The 13,307-nt window shown below is 44.5% G+C and overlaps 1 protein-coding gene across 2 annotated transcripts in view; it reads left to right on the top strand.

The window, feature by feature from the left end:
• The first annotated feature begins 2,725 nt into the window (after nucleotides 1-2,725).
• NEDD4 (NEDD4 E3 ubiquitin protein ligase) overlaps nucleotides 2,726-13,307 on the top strand; it is a 135,991-nt gene continuing 125,409 nt past the window's right edge. Inside the window, exon 1 of one of the 2 annotated variants that reach the window (XM_027569567.2) lies at nucleotides 2,726-2,857. Coding sequence is in view for 1 of the 2 variants with exons in the window: in XM_027569562.2 (XP_027425363.1) it covers nucleotides 3,199-3,243 (45 nt within the window). In the remaining variant the exon portion in view is untranslated. Of the gene's footprint in view, nucleotides 2,858-3,110; nucleotides 3,244-13,307 lie in introns of those variants that run through there. The other variant, XM_027569562.2, reaches the window with a different exon arrangement.

The raw sequence follows: 13,307 nt of genomic DNA, 5'->3' as shown, positions 1-13,307 counted from the left end.
TACCGACTGAGCTCTATGCCCCCCAAGTGATACAGAAATTTTGAACCATCATTAAATTTCAGGGACACCATTGTCATTTATCTAAACAAGGTGCTACCAACATTTGAAACAGCTAAATCATATAATAAGTTTTTTTTTTACAAACTAAAAAGAAAACAAAAAACTCTGTTCCCCCAATGTCTGACAACAGAAGAGTGATTAATGTGGTAGAATCATTCAATGGCATATAACACAGCAGTGAAAATAAATTTACTACAACATTCAGCATGAATTAATCTCACAAATAGTGTAGTGGGAAAATGCAAGTCACTTTATGATTCCACTTATATAAAGATCAAAGACACAAAAATGAACAACGTGTTACTTAGGAATACATACCCAGCTGGTTTAAAAAACACAAGAACAGTAAACATAGAATTCAGAATGGTGGTTCTCTCTTGGTGGGGGCAGGAAAGGACACAAAAGGTACAAAAAGTTGTTGGTAATATTCCTTTTCTTACAGTGGGTGATGAGTACATTAGTGTTCATTTTTATTCTTCATACCGTGTACATTTTTTAACCTTTTGTATGTACTCAAAATTTAATTTAAAAAAATTTCTACAATTTGGGACCTGTTTGGACACATTTTGGACCCATTTCCTGTGCTGTGTAATATGGCAGTCACTAACCACAAGTAAGTATTTAAATTTAAGTTAACTATAAAATTATTCTTTAGTTGTATTTGCCACATTTTAAGTGCTCAATAACCAAGTAAGCTACTGGCTACCACATTAGTGCAGATACAGAAGATTTCCTTCATAACAAAATTTCATTGGATAATACAGGACACAGTGACTATCTCCAAGAAGAACACCTTTCTAGCACTTGGGTGTTTCCCTCAAGATTGGAGAATGACAAATCCCTAGATGTGTAGGATCCAAGAGCAGAGATGACCTATATCCTGGGTACAGTCTTACATCGAAGGCTTTAAAGACGTGCCTGTCATCCCCACTGCATACCAGAGTGGAATGGCAGCAATACTGGAGAAGCGATGCAAAGCTTGAGTACCCAAAGCAGGCTGGAGATAGACACCTAGTCTCAGCAGCCTCAGAATGATGCAGAGGGCCAGCAGCAGATGAGACATCAGAGGCCCTGAACCGGTTTTCATCTTTGAGCCTAAAATTCTGTGGCCTGAAGACCAGAAACAGATTGGGAGTGCAGACTTCTCCCTGAATGCCAGAGGGCAAAGATGCTAGGACAGACACGGCTAGTCTCCCCCTGACCCCATCCGTTCCTTTCCTCCCTAGTAACAGAACGCCAACAAGCCTCCCCAGAAAAGTCTGTATTTGCCAGCCTACCCCGTATTTAGATACAGCTATGTGACTCAGTTCTGTTCTATGACTTTAAGTAGAAGACTCTGTAAGCCCTTCTTAAAAGACAAGCATGAGACCTGATCTCCCTTCTTGATTCCTTCATCTGTCTTGTTGCCTGGAGCAGGGATGTAATGGTTGGAGCCTGAGGCACTCCCTGGACTAAGAGCATAAGGACCACACCTATAAATGGCAAAGCATCCTGCTTTACAGTGCCTGAATTTCTGATGCCTTTGTGGAGCGAAGTAGCCTTATTTACCCTGGCCTACCTACCTCTGGACTCTTACATAAGAGAACAAAATAACATCTATCCTTAAATTCTGTTCGTTTGGGTTACTATTACTAACAGCCAAGCATCATTCTAATGGATACAGATGCCTACCATTAGAGACCAGTGGGAAGGAAAATGTTTCTACTAATGCCAGCTTGGAGAGATGAGGTATGTGCCATGCCCTCCCTCCCTGAGATGGCCTACCACTACCACTGCCTGCTAGAGTGTAGAATCAACAGCAAAACGAGGGTTCAGGAGGAACAGTGAACTGATTAGGACTAAGTTTTCTAACACTTGAAGAAGCTAAGTTCAGTTACAGAAAATTAAATAGTAACATATCTTGCACTATTGAGCTCTTAGTCTGAATCTCTATGAGGATTGTAGCTGAAACCATGCCAATGGCAATGGATGAGGTCCAGGGGGTTTTAGAGAGGAAGGAGGAAAAAAATGAACCTTAAAGATCTCAAAAATTTAGTGTTAGAGGAGCAGCACCAGCAGATATTAACAGTGAGGAAGGATTAAAGGGAACTTTCAAACGAGACTTTTTTTTTTTTTTGGTATGCCTTAGAAATAACCAACACTAAAGTATCTTTCATAATGTTACCCTTGTTAGATCAGTTATTCAACACCAAAGTCTTCCTGTGATTAGGGAGCTACAAAATCCAGCAGACATAACTGTAAAATAAGCATGATTATTCCACAGCACAGGAGGTCCTAGTTCGTTGCATTTTTCCCCTTTTCTTCGCTACCTTTTGTGGTGCTGCAGGTCAAGGTTTAGCTAAGCAGGTTTGGAGGGTTAAGCCTGGAGGCCGGACGTTATGGGTAGGCTTTAAAGATAGACCATACGGCAGGAAATCGCTTATGAATTGGCACAGTGTTTAAAAATCACAAGGAGAGAATTTCAGATCCCGAGTCCAAGAATGATGAGATCCCTTCAGGCCTCCCCATTTGCTGCCTCACTCAGGTTGGGCTTTCCCCCACGAGGTCCAAGGTCCAGCTTCTATTGGAATCGGCAGCCCTAACCGACAAGAAAGGGCTCTGATCTTCAGCTCGTGGTGAAGCTGGGATTAAGCGCTCCTGATCCCAGGCGTCTAGTAAGAGGCCGAGCTCTGGAGAGGATCTGAATGGGACTTGTTGCTGGGGAAAACCGAAGCTTTGTTTCCCAGGGGAAGGGCTGACGTTCTCTGGCCTCCACGGCTTGCTCGACTCGACGCCTGGAGCTGCACTGCTCTCCCAGGTGGGCGCTTTAGCCACCTTCCCCGCGCGGGAGCGGACGGCGCGCCCCCACCACGCGCACTCCCCACGCCCAGAGCCCCGTCACGCGCCTGCCTCCTACACGAGCCCCCCACGCACGCTCTCCCAGCAGCGCGCGCCGCCGGCCCTTTCCCGCCGCGCTTCCTAGCGCCGCTAGCGCCCACTGGCCGTGGGAGGCGCTGCGGCCGCTGGGGCAGCACCGCCCCCTCTTCCTCCACCTCCTCCCGCCTCCTCCCTCTTCTCCTCCACCTCCTCCTCCTCCTCACTACTGTTCCCACTCCTGGGCGGGGGCGAGCGCGTCCGGTTTGCTGGAACCGTTCGGAAATGGCAGCTTGCGCGGTGGAGGTGTTCGGGCTCCCGGAGGACGAGGTGCGGGGGTCGAGGGGCTGCGGGGCAGGCTTCCCTTCCCATTGCTGGTCAGCCGGACCGGAGGAGGAGGCGGCGGCCAGAGGGTCGGCTGTCAGCCCCCACTACCGCCGCTCGAGCTCCGGGGAGCGCGCAAGGCGCTGTGGGGACCTGGGGCGGCCCGGCGCGCGCGGGTGTGTGTGTGTGTGTGTATGTGTGTGTTGGGGGGGGTTGCGCTTGCTTTAGCGAGCGGCATTTTCTTCGCAAGCCTGTGGACTCCACGCCCCTGTCCTCCCGGAGCCGCCGCCTTCCTTGTCAGTTTCCTTCAGGAAGTGCTGAGGACCGGCGCTAGGCAGCGAGAGGCGTGAGTGCGGGGGGGAGGGGGGGGGGCGCGCATCGCCCGGCGGCGTCTTCCTGCCACCCCCCGCCGAGGGTGCGGGAGCTCGGGGGGTGGGGCGGATTTCCCCGGAGTTCGGCATCCCGGCTGTAGATGAGCCTACCCTGGCACAGGCCCGCTGGACTTCACTTCGTGGACTTCGACGTGAAGACTTCCAATTGTCATTAGCTGTTTTGATTTTTTTTTTCACCTTAAGTCGTTTTTAACCCCCTAACTGGAGAGGGCGATGGGAAAGCAGGCAGATAGATTTTCCTCCTCATGGTTAGCAACAAGGGTCAAGTGTGGCAAGCTCGTGCTATGTTTCACTGGTCTTCAGTGATATTTAAAAAATAAAGCCGAAAAAGTATAAATACTTTAAAGAACTTCCCACAGCTATTCACTTTGAAAATTAAGTTCCATGATTTGAGAAGGCAAAGCCGTCTCTTCTCAGCGAAATAACTTAGGCTGGTATGCCTGACACTTAGTAAAAATGAGGCCATTTGGAAAGAGTTCCGTTTTAAATGAGATGTGGCTTCCCTAAATTCTTGACGATTGTCTCAAAAATGGGAATGGGTGGGAGATGAAAAGCTATCTAACAGTGACTCGTTCAGGTTGGGGAAAAAAATCAAACTTAAGCATTCTTGTTGACTGGCTAAACTGTCACATGTACTTGTTATCAAGATTGGACCCAATTAACTGTAATACATCACCGAAAATTTAATTTATCTTCTGACGTGTTGGAATAGTTCCTTCTCTTAGTAACTTGGTATCTTCAAATGTCTTTTACAAATGTCTTTTACATTTATCTTGACAGTTCTTTGTATATAAACAGTGGGCAACTTGTTTATGCAGGCAAGTATCTCAGGCTGTTTTGAGAATAATCGTGATAGATTAGAACATAATTTCTTAGTTATTGCTACCAGAAGAGAAGCAAAGTGGTGGTGGAAAAATGGTGGCAGCTTGGTAGACCTTCAGAAACAACAGTCAGTGTGTTATGGCCAAAGATGATGTTCCTGCTAACATCCATTATTGTCCGGCAGAGGAGATCAGAGGAAAATAATGTGGTGTTGAACCTGTGATCGCTTTCTTCTTATCCGCCAGGTCTCCCTGGCTTTGCTACCATAAGCTGTTCAATGCAGATAACCTCAAGCTGACATCCAACCCAGTCAGGCTGGCCTTGGACTTTCTTTCGTTTTTGTTGTTATTACTCAGGGGTAGATCCTGATTTCCAGATTTCTCATCTCATTCCTTTCCAGCAAAGCCAGTTGAGCATAGAATATTGCCAAAGGCATCGTTCACTCTTCTCTCTTTGGTCCAGGTTCTCTGTTTTCTGTTATCTGCTTCTCACATCACCCTTCTTCCAGCTGAAATAAAACGAATTATGGCAGTTAGTGGGTGGTCAGTAAGCTATTGGGGCTAAAGGCCAGAAACTCCACCCTTTGAAATGAGGTGTTCCTGAACTTGCATCCTGAGGGATTTGTACTTCTAGGAAGTTTCATGGCGTGGGGCCTGCTCTGTTTGCATGATGGGGATCCGGTTGTCAGTCCCATGACTCAAAGTTCCTTGCAGCTCCCTCTGTCTACCTTGTCCACATTGAAGAAAAGAGTGAGATCGGATGGTAAGAGACATGATGGAGTGTTGTCTTCCACTTCTTCCCCTGGGTTATTCATTCAACAGACATTTATTAACTGTCTGTTCTGTGTCATGCAGTGTGCTGGTCACCAGGGATAGAAAGAAAAAACAGTCCCTGCCTGTTTTGTGAGGAGCTCACAGTCTGGTGGGAAAGATAAAAATCACTTGTTTTCTGGTAGAGGTTGCCATCTCATCACTTGTCGTTTATTTTCTGGTCCATCAAAAGTAAAAGAGGGCTTAGAAGAAGGCTCTCCCTCACTTTTTTTTTTTTAGAAGGAAACATTGTTATTTTCTAGAATTCACAGACTAGTTGGGAAGAGGCAGCCCTCTGCTGTTGATGAAAAATAAGGTAGCTTTTCTATTGCAGCAAAAAGTGATGATTCTCATTTTAAATTTGAAACTGAAACAAGAAGAAAAATGAACAGACATGGGATAGAAGATACTTGGAGAATTATAATTTAACCAATTTTTTTTGTTACCACTGCGTCACACTGTATGAACATATTAGTTGCTCATTGAAGTAGGCTGAAGTTTAGACCATAATTCCTCTCTATCACTTTTCAATGAGTTTTAGCTCTTATTCCACATATAAATGTCTTTTAGTGAGAGATGGTCCTGGCTTCATGTGCAGAATTTTGTCATTAAAGCATAACAAACTAAGGAAGTAGTGACTATAAATTATACCAGAGTTGCTCTGACAGTCTCTTGGGATTAACAATAGAGGCTAATTCCCACCAACCTTTGGTGAGGAGGCATGTGGTAGCTATGGACACTGGAATTCAGCATCCCTTCCAGCCCCCTTTCAGTGGACTTCCGTGTTAGGCAGAGGTTGGAAAGCGAAACACCATGTTTCTCATACTTTCTGGCACTTAGCCTTCTGGAAATGGGTTTTGAAATAGGTTTCCCAGTAGGGCACACTTCCTTGAGATTTGGAAAGTAGAAATGAAGCGGAGCCTAAGTTCTTGTTTCTTTGGCTTGTTCTTCTGACAAGCACAGTCATGTAGACATTGACTTTTCCTGCAGAAGTGTTTTGGTATCTGGTAACTTGTTTTGTGAGGATTGCTAGGAAGTTGCAGAACTCGTGCTGGTGGCAGCTTCCTGATAACTAGCTAGGGTAAGTTTGTAAAGCCGGCAGATCTGGGGGTGGTTCCTGAGTCTCTGCCTTCCTGACGGGGGCAGAAGTGGCAGTTTTCTTGGTGGGCCAGTTCGAGCTGTTTCCAGGGCCTCAGGAGGCCCAGCCTGCATCCCGCCCCTCCAGCTCTTCCCAGCGATTTTCTAACCACCCAGTTCCCTGGGTTAACTTCTTTTTTTCTTAAAACATCTAGAGTGATGTCCACTTCCTACACCTGAAACCTGACTGAAACGAGGTAGAGAAGGAAGGAAAGGAAAAGAGTTGAGAGTGTCCACTGCCAGTTTGGTGGTACAGTGTGTGCACATGTAGAGGAATGAATGCCTTCGGTGGGAACAGCAACGACAGTGCATAAGCAGCGGGGTAACTAAGAAGTGCATCTGCTGACACTTCTCGACCCCCGATGCCAAGTGGAAGCAGACCTGGCCTGCCCTGGCATCATACCGAGCCTGGGAACACAGTTCCCAAACCTTTATTCCCTGCGCGCAAAGGAGAAGCACCGTTTAAGCCCCAGCTGCCTTAGTATCTATCCCATACTTTACATGCGTTGATTTTGCCATTGCTCCTTTTTTGCAACTCCTTAATTCCAGCAGCATCCTATTTTTCACGGGTTTCCATGGGACCAAAGAAGTGGATAAATAGGATTTATTTTGTAGCAGTTTACTTTTCAGTTATTTTAAAACCAACAGAAAAGTTGGAAGTACAGTGCAAAGAACTCCAGATCCTCCTCACACAGGTTCTGCTGTTGACATTTCACCACAACTGCTCCATAATCCTTTTTGCATTTTCATTAGTCTTTTTCTTTTCTTCTTTTTAAAGATTTATTTATTTCAGAGAGAGAGAGAGAGAGAGAGAGAGAGCATGCACATACGGGCAGAGGGAGAGAGAGAATCTCAAGTGCATTCTGTGCTGAGTGCTGAGCCTGACACGGGGCTTGATCTCATGACCCTGAGTTCATGACCTGAGCCGAAATCAAGAGTCGGGCATTTGGCCTATTGGGCCACCCAGGTGCCCCTCATTAGTCTTTTTCTAAACCATTTGAAGGCAAGCTGCAGACCCAATGCCTGTCACCTCTAAATATTTTAGTGTGTATTTTCCTAAAATAAGAACACTTTTTTTAAAAGATTTTATTTATGTGAGAGAGAGCGAAAGAGAGAGAGCATGTGCAGGGTAAGGGGCAGAGGGAGAAGCAGACAGAGAGTCTGATGCGGGACTCTGTCCCAGGACCCTGGGATCATGACCTGAGCCGAAGGCAGACGCTTAACGACCGAGCCACCCAGGCACCCCGACAAAAACACTTTCCTACATAACAGCTGTCCAGTCCTCTAAGCCAGATAATCAGCACTGATTCGACCCTACCCTCCGAAGTGCAGAGCCCATCAATCTTTGCCAGGTGTTCTAGTAATTTCTCTTTTTCCTTGCTGGTCCAAGAGCCCCCTTAGGAGCATAGGTTGCATGTACTTGTCATGGCTTTGAGGTCTATTCTAATCTGTATCAGTTCCTTGAGAGAGAGAGTACAGGCCATACAACTTGTAGGATGTTCCCCAGCCTGGGTCTGTGTACTGCTTCCTCAGGGCCATGTCACAGTCATGCTTTTTTGGAAGGAATCATGGAGATGATGCTGCATTCTTCTCAGTGCCTCCCATGAGGAGGGTGCATGATAGATTTGTCCCATCACTGTCGGTGATAACCTTGCTCACTTGATCATTTTGGTGTCTGCCAGGTTTCTTTTCGTAATGTCACTTTTCCCCCTGCATAACCGATTAGTATTTTGTGGGGACATCTTCAGAGATTAGGCCAGTAGCCTATCCTTCATTCATCAGATTTCCATCCAGTACTTTTAGCATTCACTGATGACTTCCACCTGAATCAGACACCACTATTTTTTTAATTTCCATCTTTATTAATTGGCATTCTGTTTAAGAAGAGCTTTCCCTTTCTCCTTCATTTATTTATTTATATCAGCAGGGGTGTGTAGAATCCACCTTGTTCAATGGGTTGTAATTGTTTACTATCATTAAATATTTTGTTGCTCAAATGACCACAGTTTGGTCAGTGGAAGCCCTTTCAAGGGGGTTCCTAGTTCATTGTGGCAAGTCCCCGTCCTTCTTTGAACCCTCCATGACTTTCTAGCAGAAGACGTTCCAGACTCCTCTTGTATTTTGCCTGGGCCACCACTGTCTGGAACCAACCATTCCTCCTCGGAACACTGGTGCCATTTAGGAGAAAATGCCTTTTGGAAGCCAAGATCTGGGTGCTCAGTGTGCTTATTACTATTGAATGTCATTGCCCTTCAACCATCTCAGCAAACAGTTAAGAAATATGTGTGTGTGTGTACGTACACACATAAATGTATACCTATTTCTGCATCAATCTGTATACATGTATTTAAAAATCACTAATTCCTATCAGTTTCTCGAATTCAAATCTAATGCCTCAGGGTTCTTTCCAGCCATAATAAGTACTTTCCCTACCAGTAAAAATTCTGACTTTATTCTTATTGTATTTACTTATGTGCCCAGTCTCTTTACTCATGTTTTTGGTGTCACTGATTTCCCAAGCACGGCAGACATCTCCTGTGTCCGCCACTTCCAGCTTTAGTAGGAGTATTGCTGCGGCACAGAGTCGCATGTTCCCCCTGCCAGTGGCCACCTACTGATGCATCTCTGTATGGTACCGTCCTTTATCCTGTAGTGCCCCAGGCTGGGGAGCGTGCTGACCATGCACCTCCAGGAGACTCCTCCTCCCCCCAAGCCCTGCCTGAGCTGGGCCTGACATTGACTCCTTTGCACCAGGAAGAGATTAGAAGGGACTGTATGTATATATATTCTTGTTTACAGTTAACTATTAGCAATTCATCTACCATATAGGAATAGGATCTTGGAGCTGGAAGGCACCCGTAAATAAACCCTTTAGGGTAAACAGGGGTATAGAAAAATCAGATTTGACTAGGATAGACTTCTGGCTTTGTCACTCTCGGTGATCTAGCATAGGTATTTGATATCTGTCAGAGCAGGATATTTACATCAGCTGATTCTCCCATTCCCTAACTGTGTCTGGTATTAAGAATATTCTGTTAGTACCGAGAGAATGTAAGGCTGCTGATTTGAATTGCTAAACCCACTGCCTACTGAATTCTGTGGCCATCAGTGCTACTGACCTCTCTCTGCTTAGTCTGGCTCCCTTGCTAATCCCTGTCAAAGTTAAGAGGATAAATGAATGGAGAAGACAGGAAGAAGAAATGCAGGGAGAAAGACACGGCCCAAACAGATGAAAAAAGGTTTTGATAAGATTTTTCTGAAGTCTTGAGGAATAAATGTCTGTAGTGTAACATCATAACCCCATGGCCTGACCCAAACGTTTGGCTTCCCCCCATATGAGATGTGCTGTGGCAATGAATGTGAACAATCATGTCAGTGCATAAAGATGCTTTCATGAAAATATCCTCCTTTAAGGTAAAAGGGTCAGCCTAAATATACTCAGAGCTGCCTTTAATTGAATGCCTGCTATATTCCCAGCACCAGGTCGCATGTTCTCATACTTTAGTTGTAGTCATCGGAACAGTTTTGCAGAAGTAGATAGTGTTATCTCCATTTTCCAGATAAGGACTGTGAGACTGTGGTTTGCTCAAGGTCTTGGTCCTATTAGGTGGCAGATCTGGGCTTGAATCTCAGATTTCTTTAATACCAAAGAGTTGGTCTTTCCACTGTCCTACCGCAAATACTTGCCTCAATAGAATTTAACAGAAGAGACTCGTTCTCAGGAAGGTGACAAATGTAACATGTGCAGGATTAACTTGTAACCATTCTTATGTTCTTCCACATTTTCTTTTTTCGTTACTAGCTTTTAGGTGGACCTCTGAAGTACTTGAATTCTGTATTTGCTTAAATATTTGGTGAACAGTTACTATGTGTAAGGCATTTGGATCAGGCCATGAGGTGATAATGATGAATGACAGACCTCACTGAGTTTATAGCCTACAGGAAGAGGACAGTAAATACATAATGAACACAAACATTTTATAAATGTGAAGGAAAAGAAAGGTGAGATAAAAGTATATAACAGGAAAGATGAATTCATCTTGTATGGTATGAAGGAGGGGAGAGAGTATAAGGAAAGGCTGAGGAAGTCGCCTTTAATCTGAACCTAAGGATGAATCAGTTAGCCAGGTGGAGAGTGGGGCAAAAAGCCTTCCAGGGAAACAGGGCTAACTGCATGTGCAGAACATAAGGTGGAGAGGAACGTGAAGACTAGAATGGTGGTGTCAGGAGATGAGTGTGGAGAGCAGAGCAGAGCCCGGGCGGGCAGGCAAGCGAGGGAGACTCACCAAACACGTGTGTGGACACGTGCGCACGCGCATGCACACACACACACACACACACACACACACAATCATCGTCGTCATCATCATCACTGATTTTTTTTTATAGTTACTGTTTGTTCCTCAGATATTTAACTTTTTCTCTACTTGTTATTCATTTCTTGTCACATCTCTGGCTTTCCATCTAGGATCACTTTTTTCTGCCTGAAGTACATCCTGTAGAAGATTTTTTAGTGTTTGCTGGTAATAAACTTCCTCCGTTTTTGTTTTTGTCTGATATCTTTATTTTTCTTTTCTTTTTTTATGGGGGGCAGGGGGAGTGGAGTACAATTTGTAAACAGTGAAATGCAGGTTTTTAAATGTGCACTTTGATGTACAGTGCTTTTCAACAATACGTGTAACACACCACTCAATTAAGATATAGAATATTTCTGGGGTGCCTGGGTGGCTCAGTCGTTAAGCGTCTGCCTTCGGCTCAGGTCATGATCCCAGGGTCCTGGGATGGAGCCCCGCATCGGGCTCCCTGCTCCTTGGGAGCCTGCTTCTCCCTCTGCTTCTCTCTCTCTCTTTCTCTCTCCCTCTCTCATGAATAAATAAATAAAATCTTTAAAAAAAAAAGATATAGAATATTTCCATCAGTCCAGGGGTGCCTGGGTGGCTCAGTTGGTTAAGTGGCTGCCTTTGGCTCAGGTCCTGATCCCAGGGTCCTGGGATCGAGCCCCACATGGGGCTACCTGCTCAGCGGAGAGCCTGCTTCTCCCTCTCCCTCTGCTTCTACCATGCTCGTGCTCACTCTCTCTCTCAAATAAATAAAATTAAAAAAAAAAAAATTTCCATCACTCCAGAATGTCCCCTTGGGCCCTCTTTCAGTCAACTTCCCACTTCACTCTCCAGAGGCAACCTTTTATCACCATGCTTAGTTCGGCCTGTTCTGGAACTTCATATAAATGGGATCATACACTATGTATTCTTTTGTATCTGGCTCCTTTTGTCTAACGTAATGTTTTTCAGTTGCCCATGTGGTTGTTTGTATAAGCAACTCATTCTTTTTATTGCTGAGTAGTATTCCATTGTATGAATATACCAGATGTTTATCCATTCTCCTTTTGACAGACACTTCTATTGTTTACAGCTTTTGGCTACTATGAATAAACCTACTGTGAACATTCATCTACAAATCTTATGAAAATATCTTTTCCACAAATATAGGTTATGAGCTTGGTGTGTACCCTTCCAGAGGCATTTCATGTATAAAGAAGCATATATGGTGCCATCACATTTAAGAGTAGTGTTAAAATATGAAGTGGTGATGAGCTGTTCTTTTTTGGAGATTATATAGTTCTGATTGAATAAAGTTATAGTTTTCTAGAAGGGGAATAGTCCCACAGCTGCATTAACTATAGCACTTCCCTTTCTTCATGCTCTTTGCCTGTGCGTCGCAACTTTAGTGTTCATTGGAATCACCTGGAGAGTTTGTTCAAACACAGGCTACTGACCCCACCACAGAGTGTCTGATTCAGTAGATACGGGGCCTGAAAATGTGTTTCTGATAAATTCCCATGTGGTGCTCATACCACTGGTCTAGGGAATACACTTTGAGAACCACAGCTGGCCCTAAATCTAAGGAGTGTGAGTATTCTAGTTTATCGTGGTTATTTCTGCCGAACACTGGGAAGGAGCTTTGACCATGAAAGGAAATCTATAGCAGTCATATACTCCACCTGTACTGGGACAGTTCTCATTTCATGTATTTTCCAGTAAGGGGGATCTAGCATTTACATTTTTATAAAATGTTTTTTTTTAAAGATTTTATTTATTCATTTGAGAGAGCGAATGAGAGAGACAGCAAGCACATGAGAGGGGGGAGGGTCAGAGGGAGAAGCAGACTCCCTGCTGAGCAGGGAGCCCGATGCAGGACTCGATCCCAGGACTCCAGGATCATGACCTGAGCCGAAGGCAGTCACTTAACCAACTGAGCCACCCAGGCGCCCCTAAATATAAAATGTTGCAAGTAAATTTACACACCAGAGGAACAAAACTGTTGGTAGTCCACAGGTTTGAATTTTTAGTTTTGAAAATACGGTCACCATAAATTATATAACGTATGTTGCAAAAAAAGAGACAAAAATACATCCTTCCTTTCCACTCTAGTAGTTTTTAAAATAAATATGCTGTATTTATATTATTGCATTATGTGAATACAGTATCATTCACATCAGAACCCTTATGCCATGTTTATAACTATTGCACATTTTCTCACTTTACTTTTCTATGTACTTGTCACAAATTTGCAAGCTGTCTGACAGAGCTTTAAAACTACTCAATGTATCCATTCCCTTTTCTTCATTCTTGTTGGAGACAGTCTCTTGCTACGTTGCATCCCACTGAACTGCTTGAACTCTACACCTGCTGTGTAGCTGTCACCTGCAGGCTTCCATTTGCCGTCCTTGTGAGAATTCTCTTGATGTCTTTTCTGCGTTGGAGCCACTGTTTCTTTAATCTCTTGTCTTCCTCTTTCCCAGTTTATTCCCTTATTTGCTGACATACGTCCTTTATATAGTGGGCAGGTACTATTGACTGGAGTGTTTTGAGAAAGGGTTATCTGAACCTATCATTTCCCAGTGGGACTC

This window comes from Zalophus californianus, chromosome 6 (genome assembly GCF_009762305.2).
Source record: "Zalophus californianus isolate mZalCal1 chromosome 6, mZalCal1.pri.v2, whole genome shotgun sequence".
In the NCBI taxonomy this organism is placed as follows: Eukaryota; Metazoa; Chordata; class Mammalia; order Carnivora; family Otariidae; genus Zalophus; species Zalophus californianus.
This window is presented reverse-complemented; position numbering and strand designations above follow the sequence as displayed.